The sequence below is a fragment of the Schistocerca cancellata genome, chromosome 1 (assembly GCF_023864275.1).
Source record: "Schistocerca cancellata isolate TAMUIC-IGC-003103 chromosome 1, iqSchCanc2.1, whole genome shotgun sequence".
Classification (NCBI taxonomy): Eukaryota; Metazoa; Arthropoda; class Insecta; order Orthoptera; family Acrididae; genus Schistocerca; species Schistocerca cancellata.
Window position 1 is genome coordinate 321,014,571 of NC_064626.1, and position 18,641 is coordinate 321,033,211.

Here is an 18,641-nt window from a genome sequence, read left to right on the forward strand (position 1 = left end):
AGAACGATGGGTTCGATGACGGTTTGGATGTACCGTGCACTATTCAGTGTCCCCTCGACGATCACCAGTGGTGTACGGCCAGTGTAGGAGATCGCTCCCCACACCATGATGCCGGGTGTTGGCCCTGTGTGCCTCGGTCGTATGCAGTCCTGATTGTGGCGCTCACCTGCATGTCGCCAAACACGCATACGACCATCATTGGCACCAAGGCAGAAGCGACTCTCATCGCTGAAGACGGCACGTCTCCATTCGTCCCTCCATTCGCGCCTGTCCCGACACCACTGGAGGCGGGCTGCACGATGTTGGGGCGTGAGCGGAAGACGGCCTAACGGTGTGCGGGACCGTAGCCCAGCTTCATGGAGACGGTTGCGAATGGTCCTCGCCGATACCCCAGGAGCAACAGTGTCCCTAATTTGCTGGGAAGTGGCGGTGCGGTCCCCTACGGCACTGCGTAGGATCCTACGGTCTTGGCGTGCATCCGTGCGTCGCTGCGGTCCGGTCCCAGGTCGACGGGCACGTGCACCTTCCGCCGACCACTGGCGACAACATCGATGTACTGTGGAGACCTCACGCCCCCACGTGTTGAGCAATTCGGCGGTACGTCCACCCGGCCTCCCGCATGCCCACTATACGCCCTCGCTCAAAGTCCGTCAACTGCACATACGGTTCACATCCACGCTGTCGCGGCATGCTACCAGTGTTAAAGACTGCGATGGAGCTCCGTATGCCACGGCAAACTGGCTGACACTGACGGCGGCGGTGCACAAATGCTGTGCAGCTAGCGCCATTCGACGGCCAGCACCGCTGTTCCTGGTGTGTCCGCTGTGCCGTGCGTGTGATCATTGCTTGTACAGCCCTCTCGCAGTGTCCGGAGCAAGTATGGTGGGTCTGACACACCGGTGTCAATGTGTTCTTTTTTCCATTTCCAGGAGTGTAGTTTAACCACGGTGGTACGCGAACAGTTTAAACTTTGCCGTTTTGCAAATGCTTCCACCCGTGGCCCGAAAGCCAGTGATCATGCTCTTTTGGAGTTAGATAAATCACTCTGTTTCTGCATTACGAGTGCACTGTTTTCTGCACCCTCGACACGTTTTTATACCCTACAGTGCTAATGCTGCCACCTGTTGCATGTGAAAGGTTATTGCACCTTGACGTCGAACGTAGGTGTTGGTCACATTAATGTAACTGGACCGTGTAGCTGCTGAAGTCACATCTACGAAACATTTTCTGGATTTTCTTTCATTCGATAAGGGACATTTCGCAAGATTGTTTCTAAAAGGGTACTTCAGCAAGTTGTTGTTGTGGTCTTCAGCCCCAAGACTGCTTTGATGCAGCTTTCCACGTTGGTCAATACTGTACAAAGCCTCTTCATATCTACCTCAACAAACATTCATCTGAACCTGCTTACTACACAGTGAAACTTTGGTCTTCTTCCATACTTCTCATCCGCCACACTTACTTCCAATACGAAACGGACAAGTCCTTAACGCCTCATGATGTGTCTTACTATCAGGCGACCTCTGCTTTCAATTAAATTGGGCCCTAAATTTTTTCATCCACAATCCAATTCGGGAACTCCTCATTTGCTAGACGATTTACCCATCTGATCTTCTGCTTACTTCTGTGGTACAAGTTTTCAAAGGTTCTATTATCTTGATTCAATTGACTGATGAAAGCCGGCCGATGTAGCCGAGCGGTTCTAGGCGCTTCAGTCTTGAACCGCGCTGCTGCTACGGTCGCAGGTTCGAATCCTGCCTTGGGCATGGATGTGTGTAATGTCCTTAGGTTAGTCAGGTTTAAGTAGTTCTAAGTTCTATTAGACTGATGACCTCAGATGTTAACTTCCGTAGTTCTTAGAGCCATTTGAACCATTTGATTGATGAAAGGAGGAAGTACAGAAATGTTCCGGGAAACTCGGCAATACAGAAATACAAGTCGCTGAGGAATGAAATAAATAGGAAGTGCAGGGGAGCTAAGACGAAATGGCTGCAGGAAAAACGTGGAGACATCGAAAAAGAAATGATTGTCGGAAGGACAGACTCAGCATACAGGGAAGTCAAAACAACTTTCGGTGACATTAAAAGCAAGGGTGGTAACATTAAGAGTGCAACGGGAATTCCACTCTTAAATGTAGAGGAGAGAGCGGATAGGTGGAAAGAATACATTGAAAGAAACAGGAGTCGATTTAGAAGAGATAGAGGATCCAGTATTAAAATCATAATTTAAAAGAGCTTTGGAGGACTTACGGCCAAATAAGACAGAAGGGAAGACAGACATTGGAATACATCCAGCAAATAATTGAGGAAGTAGGTTGCAAGTGCTACTCTGAGATGGAGAGGTTAGCGCAGGGGAATAATTCGTGGCGGGCCGCATCAAACCAGTCAGAGGAGTGATGACCCCAAAAAAATTCCCTTCTTGCCTACCGAGCGAGGTAGCGCAGTGGTTAGCGCACTGGACTCGCATTCGGGAGGACGACGATTCAAACTCGCGTCCGGGCATCGTGATTTAGGTTTTCTGTGATTTCCCTAAATCGCTTCAGGCAAATGCCGGGATGGTTCACTGAAAATGGCACAGTCGATTTACTTCCCCATTCTTCTCTAATCCGATGGAACCGATGACCTCGCTGTTTGGTCCCCTCCCCGAATCAACCAACTGATCTTCTTGCGTCTACCATTTCACGTCCACGCTAATAGCTTCAGAAATGATTTCCTAACAGTTAGATTTATATTCGGTGTTAACAAATTTCTCTTTTTCAGAAATGTGTTTCTTGCTATTGCCAGTCTGTACTTTATATCGTTTAAGCATCATTTGATGTCATGTGACCGTTTTCCATTATCCTTGTTTTACTTTTGTTGATGTTCAGCTTATAACATCTTTTCCAGTTACTGTCTGTTTCTCTGAATTAGAATGTTATCGGCAAGCCGCAGAGCTTTCAATCTTTTCCCTGAAGGTTAATTCCAATTCCAAATTTCTTCTCTGTTTCCTTCACTCCTTGCTCAGCGCAGAGATTGAATATCTTCTGAGATGGGCGACAACACTGCCTCCGTTCTCAACCATGCTCCTATGTCAAGTTCTTTGACTCCGCCAACTGCAGTCTGCCTTCTGTACAAGTTGTGAATAACCTTTTGCTCGAAGTATTTTATACCTACAACCTTGAGAAGTACAAGGAGTTTATTACAGTCAGCATTGTCAAAAGGTTTCTCTAAATCTACAAATGCTGTAAACATTTGTTTGACTTTCTTCGACGTATCTTCCACGATAAGTCGTAGGGAGACTATCGCCCCGCGTGTTTATACATTTCTCCAATACCCAAACTAATGTAAGACGAGATCGGCTTCTACCAGTTTTTCCATTCTTTGTAAATAATTCTTATTAATATTTTGAAACCATGACTTATTAAACTGACAGTTCGGTAATACGCACACTTTCCACCACCTGTCCTGTTTGCAACCACAATTTGTACATCCTTCTTGAAGCTTGAGGGTACTTTGCCCGTCTCATGTATCTTTCATACCAGGTGGTATAGTTTTTTCGTGGCTAGAGAATGTCGTGTACTCCAGGGTCCATATTCCTGATTGGCAAAAAGACAAGGCCTAGTAGAAACCTTTGGATAATACATCGGATATTGAATTTAATTGGCGAAAAAAGAAAAAAAAATACAACAAATGAAATATGCAAAATGAAATATTAATGCCTAAAAATGAAAATTACGAAGTGGAAAGGCAGTAATGACTAGAAGACACCTGCTCTGGCACTTTATTAATTTTGAGTTCCATTATGCAATTCCGATGATGATGATATCATCATTATTAGGTGAGTTTAGTTCGTTTTGCATCATGGAATGTATTAGTGATATGGGCAAGTGTTGTGTCCTCGGCAGACACCATTATGATAAGAAGTTTGTGTGCCGTTGTGTATGCGTAACAGAATATCAATAGTTGACGGTTAATCTTCCAGTAATGAAAGTCTTCAATGTATGATCAGAATATAACTTTCACAACTCATCATACGTGTTTACACGTTTTAAAATCACAGTATTTAGCATATTTTACAAAATATGCAAAACTTGATCAGTTACACATTTTCAGAGCTGTATTCTGCTAATTTTATTCATTCTATGTGAACAGCCCAGAAGCCGGCCGGAGTGGCCCAGCGGTTCTAGGCGCTTCAGTCCGGGACCGCGCGACCGCTACGGCGCAGGTTCGAATCCCGCCTCGGGCATGGATGTGTGTGTCGTCCTTAGGTTAGTTAGGTTTAAGTAGTTCTAAGTTCTAGGGAACTCATGACCTCAGAAGTTAAGTCCCATAGTGCTCAGAGCCATTTGAACAGCCCAGATTTTACATTTCGAAATGTCGTTTGAACAGCAAGAGCAGCGTTGCGGTAATTGTGCCCCCCAAAGCAGCGGTAGTGGACTGCAGAGCCTCAGATCGTCCACTAGTTGCACGGATGTTAATAAAGGCTGTTTACGCTATGACCAGTGGATAGCAGATTTCCATGGTCGCTCCATATCGTCACCTCTCGACCTCACACCGCTAAAAAGCTGTGCCTTGTGGAACAGTAGCGAGAATGCAGTGAAACACTTTCGTAATTAATAAATGTCAGGCCTACAAATTGATACTGCCCTAGTCTGAAACTTTACGCGAGTACATATTCTGAGACGTCTTGACGTTAATTTTGCTTACCCTTGTACAGTTTGTGCAGTCGTTGAAAACTTGCTACGTCTCACGTGAAATAAACACAAAATGATTACAATCACTTTTAGATGCGGAATGTGAAATCAGCACTAACGTTTGTGTTCGACATATCAAATATTCCTAAAATATATCGTCAGATGATTTTGGATGCAAGACATATAAGAGCCTCCATGTATTATGAGTTGCTCTGCTTAAAAAAATGTGAGAAAAGAGTACAAAAGCAAAGAAGTGAAAATAATAAAGTTGTAATACAGATGGGAAGCAGTAACGTTATGACATGTTTCGAAGGATAACGGGCAATTAAGAGCTTTCACACTTACTAACGGCGCTTCAACAATACGGAAAAGGTTAAGCTTTTCACAACAGTTATTGTCAGTTGTTTCAGTGGCCGACGAGAGAGCACCAAGAAATCGCTAGATACCGACACATTATAGAACTTTCCAGCTTAGCTATGTTTTGGCATTTGTGTTTGTAAGTATTTACATATCTCGCAGGAATATGTTTTCAGATGTGGGTCTCCAGTGTCACTTTCGCTTTTACCATTGCGTTTTTGTGGTACTGTGAAGCAAAATATTGATGTCATACTAGTTACATCTACGTATATACTCAGCAACGTACTAGACAAATATTAATTGCAGACCCAGCAATAACAATAATTCAAGCTCGTGTTTTCCCAGTTTGAAAAATTGTTTGTTCAAGTTAAGTTTACTAAAAAAGATGCTTTGAGAGCACACTTACAATGTTTACTTCACGCTGTAGACAATCGACCTTGCCCGCATCTCGTGGTCGTGCGGTAGCGTTCTCGCTTCCCACGCCCGGGTTCCCGGGTTCGATTCCCGGCGGGGTCAGGGATTTTCTCTGCCTCGTGATGGCTGGGTGTTGTGTGCTGTCCTTAGGTTAGTTAGGTTTAAGTAGTTCTAAGTTCTAGGGGACTTATGACCACAGCAGTTGAGTCCCATAGTGCTCAGAGCCAGCCAAACAATCGACCTTAACTAGTAACGGAGAAATTGTAGCAATAGTTTTAATTCCTGATCTAGTTACATAGTTACAGTTCTTTCTCCTTAAGACACTTTTATTTATTAAAATTACACTTCATGCTATACTTTAGTGACCGTAATTGAGAAGTGACTTACCGAGGATTACTCACAGAACTAGTTTTGCGTATTACATCAGAAGTTTTGTTTTCCTCTCTTACAAGTAGCCTAACACCGACAATTGAAGTGGGACCTTTTTGACCGCTTGTATGTCACAGCCACGTTTGTACTATTCAGTGGTTTGCGCAGTATCTGTAGGTCAAGCGGAATAACCAACTGAGTGAGGTGGCGCAGCAGGATGACGCTTGGGTAGTACTCTGGAGGAAGTCGGTTCAAACACCCGTCCGGCCATCGACATTTTGGATTTCTCGTGGTTTCGCCGGAGTCCCCTAAACTCCTTAACCGAGAAAGATCCTTACAAATGGCAAGGCCGATTTCCTTCCTCATCCTTTGGCAGTCTGAGCTTGTACTCCATCTGTGATGACCTCGTCGTCGACATGACGTTTAACTCTAATCTTCCTTTCTTCCTGTGGAATAAACGACGGAAGTTTGCTCCTGGTCGAGATCGTGCTGGAGGAAACTGCTTACAGTACATCGTATCGTAGCTGTACATTATGAACTGAATCTTTGAGTGTTCCTCACTTAAATTATTCACAGCATTCTCCTACTGTTTGTGTGTTGCAGGTGGCGCGGCAGACCGCGGCAGGGACACACTGGACCTGCTGCTGTCGACGACGTACTGCCGCTCGCAGATGTATCTGTCCCGACAGCTGGCGCAGCTCCACCCTGAGCTCACTATGCCCATGTTCTCAGGTTAGCACCGACGCTTTGCAGTGCTCAGCCTTGCTTTAGAAATATGATATAGTGCAGAGTATGTTTATAAAAGGGAATGATCTTTCCTAGCGACACTTACAGAAGCTGTAAAAGTTATCGTCTCGCCTCATACATCGTTTGTGAAAACTAGTTTTCTTTGTCTTGGACACATTTGTGGCATACGCTGTACACGCTATCTCGGCAGCATTGCTCAACGTTCCAGTTGTGAGATTACACATGGTATCTGTGCATTTTTCTATCAGTTTTGTTATACTGTTCATCAGAACGTGTCGACGTTTCTTCCACCACTCGACAGTAATTGTCATTTCCCCTCGTATATGTAGTCACAAATGGTAAATTCAGATTGAGGGGCCGGCCGCGGTGGCCGAGTGGTTCTAGGCGCTTCAGTCCGGAACCACGCGGCTGCTACGGTCGCAGGTTCGGATCCTGCCTCGGGCATGGATGTGTGTGATGTCCTTAGGTTAGTTAGGTTTACGTAGTTCTAAGTCTAGTGGACTGATGACCTCAGACGTTAAGTTCCATAGTGCTTAGACCCATTAGAACCATTTTTCAGATTGAAGGAGGTTGGATGATTAAAACTGTCCAATCTAGCACAAAAGAGTGCTACGTGGGTGAGCAGCAATGCAAATTTTCGTAATTTTTTTGCGCTGTTGTAGAAATAAATATTTCTATTTGTTCAGAAACCAGTGACTGGGAAGAGCAGTCACTGCATTTATTGTATACAAAATTGGTTGTTGTCAATGCTCTTAGCAATTTAGCGGGGGAGTAGAACAATGTCTTGGTGTGTCATGGAATGACTAGACATTTTAAGGCGAATTTGGTATAATTTTTTAATTTTTAATTCAGCAGCATATGATGGCGATGGTCGTGATGATGGCAACTGCTGTGTTTCACAAACCTTCCCCCTTGTTCCTTTCGGACAGCATCATAGTGAATCTTGATGAAATAATGTATCTGAATGATTCCTTCCTCACTTCAAAACAGTCTTCATTAGTTTGACAGTCGGTTTTAGGTATGGTGTCGAAATTAATATAACACTTCTGTACAATACTTATATCGCCTTTGTTGAAATTTGCATGAACAATCTCCACATAGTTATAGTCAGTTAATTAAAACTGTAGATAGGCAGAACATTTTATAATCTTTTCTCATTCTTTATTGTCTGGAAAGTTTACTTGCACAGCAGTCAACTCCCATCTGTTGTTATTGTCTCAGTAGACAAATTGCCGAACACTGTTAAAAACAACACAGTGGTGTTTTGTAAGCTATCTTATAATTTACACCACATGAAAGAGATTGATTCAGAGTACAGAGTCTCAAGTCACTTAGGATAGCACGCAGGTATGACGAGGCTAGATGATGGAAGTGGTCTCCACCACATATCCTATGATGTCATCTGATTTTTGGTTCACGTTAGCTTCGTCTGGGCAGAGCTTTCTGCAGTATACCATTTGTATGATGTCATCTATTGTAAACAGTGTGGATTGTAGGAAAGTGTGAATAGAGTAGGGCAGTGCCTCTATGACGAGCTATCAGAATACTTCATCGGTCAGTTAATGATTCCTCTGTGGGATCACGATTATCAAAAACTTTGCAAATAGATCGATATTTTTCTGTATGTATCGCTTCACAGTACAGTGATATAATGTAACTATCAAGCTACAATATAAGTCTAACTTTAATACAAATGCACCACGAAATATACAACCTAAGTATGTGTTTTGTGGCGGACAGTAATGGTTTTTATCTACAAAAGACATACATGCTACTTACCGTGATACGCAAAGGTGAAGGGGTTGTCTATAACAAGAAAATTATCAATGTCGGTAGACAGCAGAATCAAAGATTGGAAAAAAGACTGGACTTAAATAAATGTAACATACTGTGCATGCGTAGGAGATAAAATGGAGTACTCCTCTATTACTCTATTGCTGGGAACAATAACTACTGTAAAATATCTAGGAGTCAGCATTTGGTGCGACCTAAAGTGGAATGACGACGTAAAGGGAAAGCAGATATTGGGCTCAGGAAATCTTAGGACAATGTAATTCACTCACAAAAGAAGTGGTTAGCAAAACTTTATTACTGATAAAATCGCATAATGTGATTGACTGTGGCTGACCTGTCAAGCTGCTGCATCAGTTTAAAGGATCCATTGGATAGTATTGGAGGCTCCATGAGGCTGCTAGGAGCGTATCAGGTTAGTATACTCCATTCGAAAAAAAGTCTTAACAGAAAAGCTCGGAAAAAAGACGATGTGTTTTTCGCATACCAATGTTCGGTAAATTTCAACAAACTGCATTCAGTGAAAATTAGGATAACATCATGCGTCTACCATCGTATATCTGACGTAGCAGTCATAAGGCTAAGATAAATGACATTACATCACGTACAGAGATAAGAAAACTGTCATTTTTTACTTAATAATTGTGTATATGGAATAGGAAAGAAAATTGATAATACTTTTGCCATGTACCGTCCACCATGCACTGTACAGCGGCGTTTGGAGTACGTTTGTAGATGTAAATGTGGCAGTTCGTGGGCGATGCCGTTATCTGTAAGAAGATAGGAGCACAAGGACACAGAGGATCTACAATTGGTTCAGAGACAGGACATAGGTAAATGTAACGTACTCCACGTACTTGTGAGAAGAAATCCTGTACTGTACGATTACGCTATTGGTGGAATGTGTATGTATGTCATATCATACCTAGAAGTAAGTGTCCGGAATGATATAAAGAAGAATGGCTACATGAAACAAAGTCGAATGCTAGGGCTGTTGTGGGGGTGAGGGGTGGATTATATTCGAGGAATCTTAAGGAAATGTAACCCACCCACAAAAGATGTTTACAAGACAGTTATTCGATCAATATTTTTTGTGAGTATTGCTCGTCAACCCAAGGCCTACCATGTTTTATTAATAGAAGATCCAATGCAAAGTGATCATTTAGTCAGTACGATTTCTATGGTAGAGGCTACAATAGGGCTGCTTATTTTGTTCCCATTGTGATCTTGGTCCACATGTGTTGGCGCTGAGGGAGTTTTCTATCTTATAGAATGGTACTGTTGCATCGGGACTGGATTCCAAGAGAATCACTGAGGATGTTTACACTAAGCTCTTAAAAATGCACAGAATGCCATAACACATAGATGAGAAACCAGCCCGCGGAAATCCATATGTTAGAACAACTGTCAGGCCAGCTTGTCTGTACCAGGAAAACCGTCACAAATCCCGTTCGCATGTCACCTAGAGGCTTTAAACTACACTTCCGGTTTGTTTCTAAAATAATTAGCACTACGCACATGCGCACTGCCCTGTGGTAGGAGATATATGCTGTCCTACCCGAAATCAGGTATCAAAGTCATTTCAGTCACGAATAGCACATGTTAAAAATGAACAATACTTGTATTAAACACTTAAATCTTCCCATCTCTTAACGTAATTCTGCATGTGTGTTTCCACCTCAGAGGAAGATACTGTTGCACAAAGTAATGCCTGTCTGCAGATGCTGTACTAAGCAATGTATAATTAAAGGTGCAACAGCAATACTTATTTGGTCATCATTCTGGGGAGCTATTAATTTGCCCTTCGCTATATTTAGCCATTAACAAATGTTCCATTAAAATTACAGTATTTGAGACATACAGCATATGCACTTCCAACTTTCTTCTCCCTAATTTTGATATGCAGTTTGCTTATTGCCATCAGCACCTGTCGTATTGTAATTGCTACATCCCAATGTGGCCATCATCCAACAGTATTTCCATTTATCGTTATTTTTCTACAGTGGTAGACTTCTTCCATCACTAAAAAAATTGTAGATTCCCATGACGTATGCATGACATTGGTGACATTTTGTTTTGAGATGATTTGAGGATACACTCTTAATAGTCTGGATGATGTCTGTGTTACATGTATGAACTACTTGGTACTTATCTTTTGCTGATAGATTAGTGGCATCGGGTATTAATTTCCAAGACTGTTTTGTACCTGCTATTATGTGTGCTGCCATACGCTCTGTTGGAGTTCTGATTATTCCTGATCTTTTAATGTCTCTGTTATTACATAGTGATTAAACGAATACCACACTAGACTAATGTGGAACTGCTCTTTCGAATGGTACATAAAATTCCACTTCAGCATCATTTTGTACATGATTGGAAAACAACTGTCACATTTTGGTGACACTGAGCATCGCATGAAAGACGTGATCAGCAGCTTTTGTTTCGGGTGATGCCAGCTTCAAATTGCAAATATCTACTGAAACAGCTTAGAAAATGTATCTGACAGCGCATGGGGCAGCTTGTAGTTAAAATAAGGTAATCTTAAATTGTAGCCGCTAAAGTCATTGGAAGACTGGCTGCCATGCAGCTCGCCCAACCCAGTGGGATAATGCTGATCTGAATTTCCTACCTTTCCTACCTCACCCAATCGGCCTAGAAGGGTGGGAGAGGAATGTGACACGTGGTGCTTACGTTAAGAGATCTGGAAACAGTGCACTCTGTCCCTGTTCACATCCTCTCTACTATTCTTATTATCATGCAAATCATTGTTTGTGTCCTTGGCATCTATAACCTTAGTTAGGTACCAGTAAACCCCCTGACTCTTTAAAGAACTGAATTCACATTGTGAACCAATCTTCTAATTACTATACAGATGTGTTAGCGATGCCACTAAAGATTTAATACACGAACAGAAAAAAATGTAGTGAGCATTAAACATATTTCCTATAAGTTTGTGACGGATATCTTCAAGAGAAAGGTTCCTAAAAGTTTGAAATTGTGTGCAAAGTTTTTTGTAAGTGTCTAATTGCTCTCGTTCTCAAATACTGAATAAATATTGTCTGGGTAATTTGTGTGTCATTAGTTACGCTGCTTCAGGGCATTTTTAAGGGGCAGTCAAATGAAAACTAGACAGATGGAAAAATAAGTAAACTGTTTACTGTTTCAAAAGTAATTGCTGTTACTGTTAGTACATTTATCCCACTGTGAGACAAGTCGAGCAGTGGAGAGAGATTTTTGTGGTTGCCTGCTACAGAATCATGATTGTACCGAGGCATGCACCTCTTCGTCCACAGGAAGTCAACAACCACAATTGTATATCTTCAGAGCTTCAAAAACATGCAAATCGCTTGGGAAGAGTTCGGGACTGTATAGAGGATGTGTAAGGGCTTCCCAGCGAAACTTCTGCAGCGTAGTCGAAACAAACTTGACAGAATATTGGCAGGCATTATCCTCGTCTGTCAACATTCCTGGGCGTTTGGACCTGATGGCACAATTCAGGTTTTGCGAAGTGCCCACATACAGTTGTGCGTCAAACATGATACCGTGTTACAGAAAGTCAATAACCAGGGGGCCCTTGCTGTTAAAAAAGTCATCATGACTTTCCCCGAGCAGGTGTGCTGTTCTTCCGACTACGCTGCAGAAGTCTCGCTGGGAAGCCTTTACAAATTCTCCACACAATTCCTATGTCTCCCCATGCGATTTTCATATTTTTGGAGCCCTGAGAAAAAACATTCGTTCCATAGGCAACTGGAAAAAAACTTTTCCATGAAGGCATCGACTGTCTCAAGGTGGAATAAACTTATTAACAGCTTTTGAAATAATATACAAATACTGTTTTCCACATGTCTCGTTGTTATTTGATTTCCCATTATACACAGTTTATAACTGCACTGCTTGTCTTATTTTGTTAAAATATTAACATAATATTAACCATTTAAAGAGCAGAATGTGACAGCGTTTCAAATTTTTAATTCGTTCAATAATTATATGAAACATTAAAAACTTTAGTTGCGCCCGGAAGCCATTACATAGGCAGCTTGCAACTGGAACTGTATGCACCATGAACCGGGTTACCCGTTTAGTAATATACGCTGATCAGCCAGAACGTTATGACTACCTAACTAATAGCCATTATGTTCACCTTTAGCTCGGATAGCAGCGGCAACGCGTCGTGGCATGGAAGCAATGAGGCTTTGGTAGGTCATTGGAGGTAGTTGGCACCACGCACCACAACTGCACACACAAGCGCTGGGGAAGGGGAGGGGGAAGGGAGGGGAGGGGATGAACTTTGACGCCACGTTCATTTACATCCCAGATGTGTTCGGTCGGATTCATATCTGGCGAGTTGGGGAGTCAGCACATCAATTGGAACTAGCCAGTGGGTTCCACGGAACACTCCATCACACTCCTGGCTTTGTGAATGGCGCATTATCTTGTTGAAAAATGCCACTGCCGTCGGGAAATATGATCGTCATGAAGGTGTGTATGTGGTCTGCAGCCATTGTGCCATTCTCCTTGGCCGGCATGATGCTTTTCACGAGCTCCATTGGACAAATGAATGCCCAAGTGAATGTTCCTCAGAGCATAATGGACCCGCCGCTAGCTTGTCTCTGTCCCGCAGTACGTGATGTCAAGGAACTTTTCCCCTGGGAGACGACGGATTCGCGCCCCCCCCTCCCCCTCCCCCTCCCCCCCCCCCCCCCATCGGCATGGTGAAGAAGATATCGGGGTTAATAAGACCAAGTAAAGCTCTGCCACTGCACCAACAACCAGTGTCGATGGTCACGTGCCATTTCAGTCGTAGTTGCCGATGTCGTGGTCCTAACATTGACACATGCATGGGTCGTCGAATGCGGAGGTCCATCGTTAGGAGCGTTCAGTGCACTGTGTGTTCAGACACACTTGTACTCTGCCAACATTAAAGTCTGATGATGTTAGTTCTTCCACAGTTCGGCGCCTGTTTTGGTTTAGCAGTCTGCCTAGCCTATGACGTCTGACAGATGTAATGAGGGGTAGCCGCCCAATACCACGATTTCTGGACGTGGTTTCACCGTGTGTTGAAGGCACTCACCATAGCACTCCTCTAACACCCGATAAGTCGTGCAATTTCCGAACGTGTGGAGTCTCCAGGACATCACAATCTGCCCTCTAACTCTGATAGATCGGGCGTCTTCCCCATCTTACCCACGGACAGCACCGTCACTGATAACTACATGTGCCATCCGTATATCTGAATAGCTGTCATTCCGCGCCAGATAATTCTACTACCGCCTGGACGGGTAAATACCGATAGTAGGTCGGTGGTCACAATGTTCTGGCCGATCATTGTATGCTTGACCAACACCTTCTCAATTTGATGTGTGGCTTTGTATTGCGTTCACTCTTGCCATCACTGATCCTGCCGTAACACTGACAACTTATCCCGTTTCCAGCGACCGTCATGTTTTCGATATCCAAGTATAAGGTTGTCAATGCTAATATGTCAGCCTCTATACGTCTCCAAACTAGTACCGCGAAACTTTCAGACACACGTATCCTATTACCTTTTTAACTTTATCGTATCCTATAAATCAACTGAACGACGAGGGAAAGTCAGACTATCACTGTAATTTTATGCCCAGATCGTAACAGCAAGTAGCAAGGAAGCATGCGTCAACTCAGGGGAATCACTATCTTTGCCGAATCGTACCACCTAGGTTCGTCTGCACGAGTACTTCTAACCGCAGGGCACGCACAGATATACCACGGGCTCAGGAACACTGGCAATGGGTAATCGGTGGATGAAAAGGCCCGCCTGGCAAGAAGCGTCGTTGAGAATGTGCACTTTCAGTCAGGCAGCACACAATGCTATCTCTCTCGAGTTATGTGAGAACGCTTTTATAGACTCTGAGCTGGAATAAGGTATTACACTGAAATTGTGTAGCACTGCATTAAATGCTGCCAGTGGATAAACTTTTCTATTGACGTGCATATGATGTTTGTGCTTTTCTAGGTTCAACGACACATACGTGGTAGACGTAGGAAAAAATAGTGATTACAACAAAACGTATGGCGTGGCGACATTTAACATGTCAAGGAACACATTCGTGCAGGCAACAGCCTAAAAAAGTGTCGTACGAAACTTCAAAAAGAAAGAACAATTGATAAAAATTCCAATCTAAATTCATACTGAAAATTAAAGCACGGATTGCTTGCTGGTCCACAATGTCGCGCCAGTTGAATGCTGTCGGTCGCGTCCGAGTTGCTATCGAAGTATGTGCCATGGACCTCCTACTAACCTCTACAGAGAGTGAAAAAGTGTTGAACGGTTGTCAATCAGAATGGTTCCCCAAAGCTTTCGATGTCTTGTGGAGGCGATACCACGAGGAAACGCCGTCGTCACTCCAAAAGTGAATCTTCGCGCTACGGCGGATTTGTGTTTATGTGAGTCGCCAATTAGTGTTCACCGGACACGAACACTGATCCTTTCATCGAGTTCACGTTATTCAGTAAATCCTGAAAACAAGCGTAATATCCTAGCAGATTTCAGATACTTCATTGCGCATTTTATAACGTTTGTTTATAGAAAGCGAGATTGGATATCCATGGGAATATGTGGGAAAGGTCAGCTCGTGCCAGGCGTCAACTCATTTCTGTGTACTATTCAAAAGCTGTATCGCAGTAGGAGAAATTTTTTAATTACAGAAAGCTAAATTAACATGGTTTCTTGTATGTTCCAGTGACGCTAACGAAGTCTTTTTGCGTCTATAACACGCCTGAAATCCACCAGATAACTGTAGTACTTGCAAGCTGTTTTTCATCGGAAAAAAATTTCACTCAACAAAGGTGTCTGAAAGCGTTATTATATGGATCTGTTGGTGTGCCAGGGAATTAAACTTCATTAATACGTGCCCTTCGCGCAATGTTCATTCACTTTAATCACCAGTGCTGCAATCCATGCCGAATTTGCTGTCTTGGTAAAATTAGGTCGCACTCATTGTGCGTTCCTTATATAGCAATAAAAATTACCAGTCGTACATGCTTCGGCAATTTCTAGAAGAAAAAGTTCTATCGCTGGAAGAATCTAGAAGTGAAATGATAAGATGTGAAAATGTTAGAGGAAAGACATCCTGCGTCAATAGTAGGATACGAAAGAGACGCAATAATAACTTTTTAAAGAAAAACTACAGTAGCAAAACATTGGTAAATTTTGGATATATAGAGATAAATTACATTCAATATTAAACTTCCTCACAGTTGGGAATTGCGAACTTTACCGGCATTGTACCCGAAATCTATGCATTCTGGGTTTTGTGTTCGTCTAGCTAAGCCTCCGTGGAGTTTCGGAAAGCAGGTTGGTGAAAAGATCGCATGTAGGCTTCAAGTCGACCAATGAGGCTCTCCGGATGACACTTTTTGACGCTCTTATCCCATAAAAACCAGGAATCCCGATTCGTCGTAGAGATCTCACGAAATTCCTTCACATTTTTGCACTCCGGACGGGATTTTATCTTCAAAATATGACACGTACTTCGTCTACCGAAGAAAACGGAGAATGGAAGAATGGTCAAAAAAGGGAAAAGAAAGTTACATGTTCGTGTTGGGTTTCTAAAATCAAAAAAGAAGCCTCAAATTAAGTGTTACTGCAATATTAGCCGAAGATTTCACTTGAACAAAGGGAAAAAAGTATAATCATAACTATATGGGTTAATTACGCTGATAAGTTCGACAAAGTTTTGTAACATGGAAATCAGGATGTACAAATAGTACATGAAATGTCGTATGTTATGAAGGCAGAACTAAAATGTACTTAGATAGTGAACGACATTTCATCAAGGTCATAAAGGGAAGATGACACTAAATAGTTGTCAAGTATAAGTGAACCAAGATATTAATTTGAAATAAATTAAGAAAGAGAGAACTAGAAAATATTATCGACATATTAAACACCGTGGAACTCTGGCGTGTAGAAAACCCATTCTGCACATAAAACGCCACAGACAAAAAGTAAAAGATTAAATCTTTTCTGACAGTTTAAGAGTACGATCTCTTACACCGAGCAGCTCATGATTGACTATTGTTGGGAAAGTCGGTGTCAGTACAACTGAAAATGTTGAGAGAGGGAGGGAGGGGGAGAGAGAGAGAGAGAGAGAGAGAGAGAGAGAGAGAGTGTTGATGCGGAATATAATATAAAACAGTTATCTTGAAGTATTATCTTGCAGATTACAGCGTCAGCTAACTATACTTTGTGTTTTGTCAGTAGAAGCAGTCTCTGAAATTAACGGCTCTGAGCACTATGGGACTTAACATCTATGATCATCAGTCCCCTAGAACTTAGAACTACTTAAACCTAACTAACCTAAGGACATCACACAACACCCAGTCATCACGAGGCAGAGAAAATCCCTAACCCCACCGGGAATCGAACCCGGGAACCCGGGCGTGGGAAGCGAGAACGCTACCGCATGACCACGAGCTGCGGACTCTGAAGTTAACGGAGCTATTTTGAAGAGGAAGTAATGTAAAGAAAGAAACGAACAGAAAATCCCATTGACACCAGAGAAAAACAATACCAAATTTGTTACAACTTAGGTGGCTCTCTGAAAGAAATATAGTTGTGACAGAATATTGCAGAAGCATGTGCTACGGAAGATAACAGGCGTAACAATATAACATCTGTCATTTGTATCTTGAACATCCAGTATTTACACAACTGACATCAACTTGCTTGAAGATATAAACGTCGAGATGTAATTAACGCATTAACTCTGCGAATATAAGAGGAGGCAGGCTATTACAGAGTAAAGCAGCTAGCAGCTGCTAATCACATACCTACATAAAATGAAAGCATATATAAGTGTTGGGAGCGGAGAATAACACGTGAGCGGATTATTTGCTGTCATCAATGTCACCCGTGGGGTAGAAAAGCGATAATTCCCATTCTGTGAAAATCAGCATAAAATTGGCGCTATTACGAAATTTGCTGTTACGGGCCTCCTGATCAAACAAAATTCTTGGTGAAACGAATGTCAGAAGAGTCGATCTGCGAAACTGCCACAGACAGAAACCAAATCGGGCAATTAGTTTTGGTACTTGTAGCGGAAAATTAGTTTTAATGGAAATCAAATGTCTCACATAGTTCTGGATGCGTACGTTTTTTTAGCAGTTTTATTACCTTTTCCGGAAATGTGATTCGTATTTCGTTGTTGAACGTAAACGAAAAACTCTTTCTACTGTACTTTTTTTTTTTTCACGCGACTACCTGTGGTGTCTTTTTATGAACTGTATACTGTGTCGATAGGTACTAAACATTTTTCGGTGCAGTGTATCTACAAACAGCGGGTTTTGTGTTTCGTACGAAGCTCAGTTACAGGAGTGTCCTCCATAATTCTTTGTGTTTGTGTGTGTGTGTGTGTGTGTAGAATGGATTTCGCTGTTACCATCAGTTGGGAGTATTTGCTACGATTACCTTCGATTATTTACCGTAATTAGAGGGATTTTTGTGACTGTGAACTTCTGCTTGTAAAAATCAACTACCGTCAGTTGAGAGAGTGTCGGTGGCATACTGTGCCGACGTTATAATGAAAAAAGTAGGATTCGACTCTCTTCAGACCACACCCCGTAATGTAAGACTTTACCACAGAGAGCAGTTTACAAATATATCTTGGATATGTAAGGTACAAACGATAACTATTTACCATATACCAATGGTGTAACTAAAATTGCGTTCTTTCTGATATTTGATTAATGTGCATAAGGCCGCGATCCAAGGCATAATTCTCTGCCTAACGTTTTGTCTTACAATGTTAGAGACGACATCAGATCATTTAACGATTCAGAAAGCTGTTAAGAACCCAAAGATGCTCAGCAAGCCGACCTGACCTGTTTACGTCTATACGTGGAACAGTCGGTTCGTGACGTCATCAGACCTCTGCCTAAGATCGTGAAGTCGCGCTGACTGCTTTTTTGCTGAAATTGTTTCTACGCTTTTGAATTTTTATAGCCTCATCGTAGCGTAGTAATTATTAGATCTTGCTAAAATAGCAGTGTCAGAGAAAGAAATTTGGTGGTTTCTCGATCCAGCAAGATCTAATAATTACTACGCTAGGATGTAAAGAAAGGCCATGGAAATTCAAAGCCCAAAAACAGTTTCAACAGAGGAGGAGGAGTCAAATTAGACTAGTTTTCGGCCTTGGTACTAAATAAAAACAGCGCCGACTCGTCCCAACCACAAGCTCCACAGCATACGTTGGTGCCACTCCGCCATCTCAGTGAGTAAGCTGTTTACGTCACGAACCGACCGTTGCGTGGATGC

General features: G+C 42.5%; 1 protein-coding gene across 2 annotated transcripts in view; it reads left to right on the forward strand.

Annotated features, from left to right (window-relative positions):
• The window catches only part of LOC126173067 (protein furry), a 1,238,628-nt gene that overhangs the window by 679,200 nt on the left and 540,787 nt on the right, over positions 1-18,641 (forward strand). For both annotated transcript variants that reach the window (XM_049920928.1, XM_049920929.1), the window contains one exon: positions 6,413-6,541. In XM_049920928.1, coding sequence (XP_049776885.1) covers positions 6,413-6,541 — 129 coding nt within the window. The remainder of the gene's footprint in view (positions 1-6,412; positions 6,542-18,641) is intronic.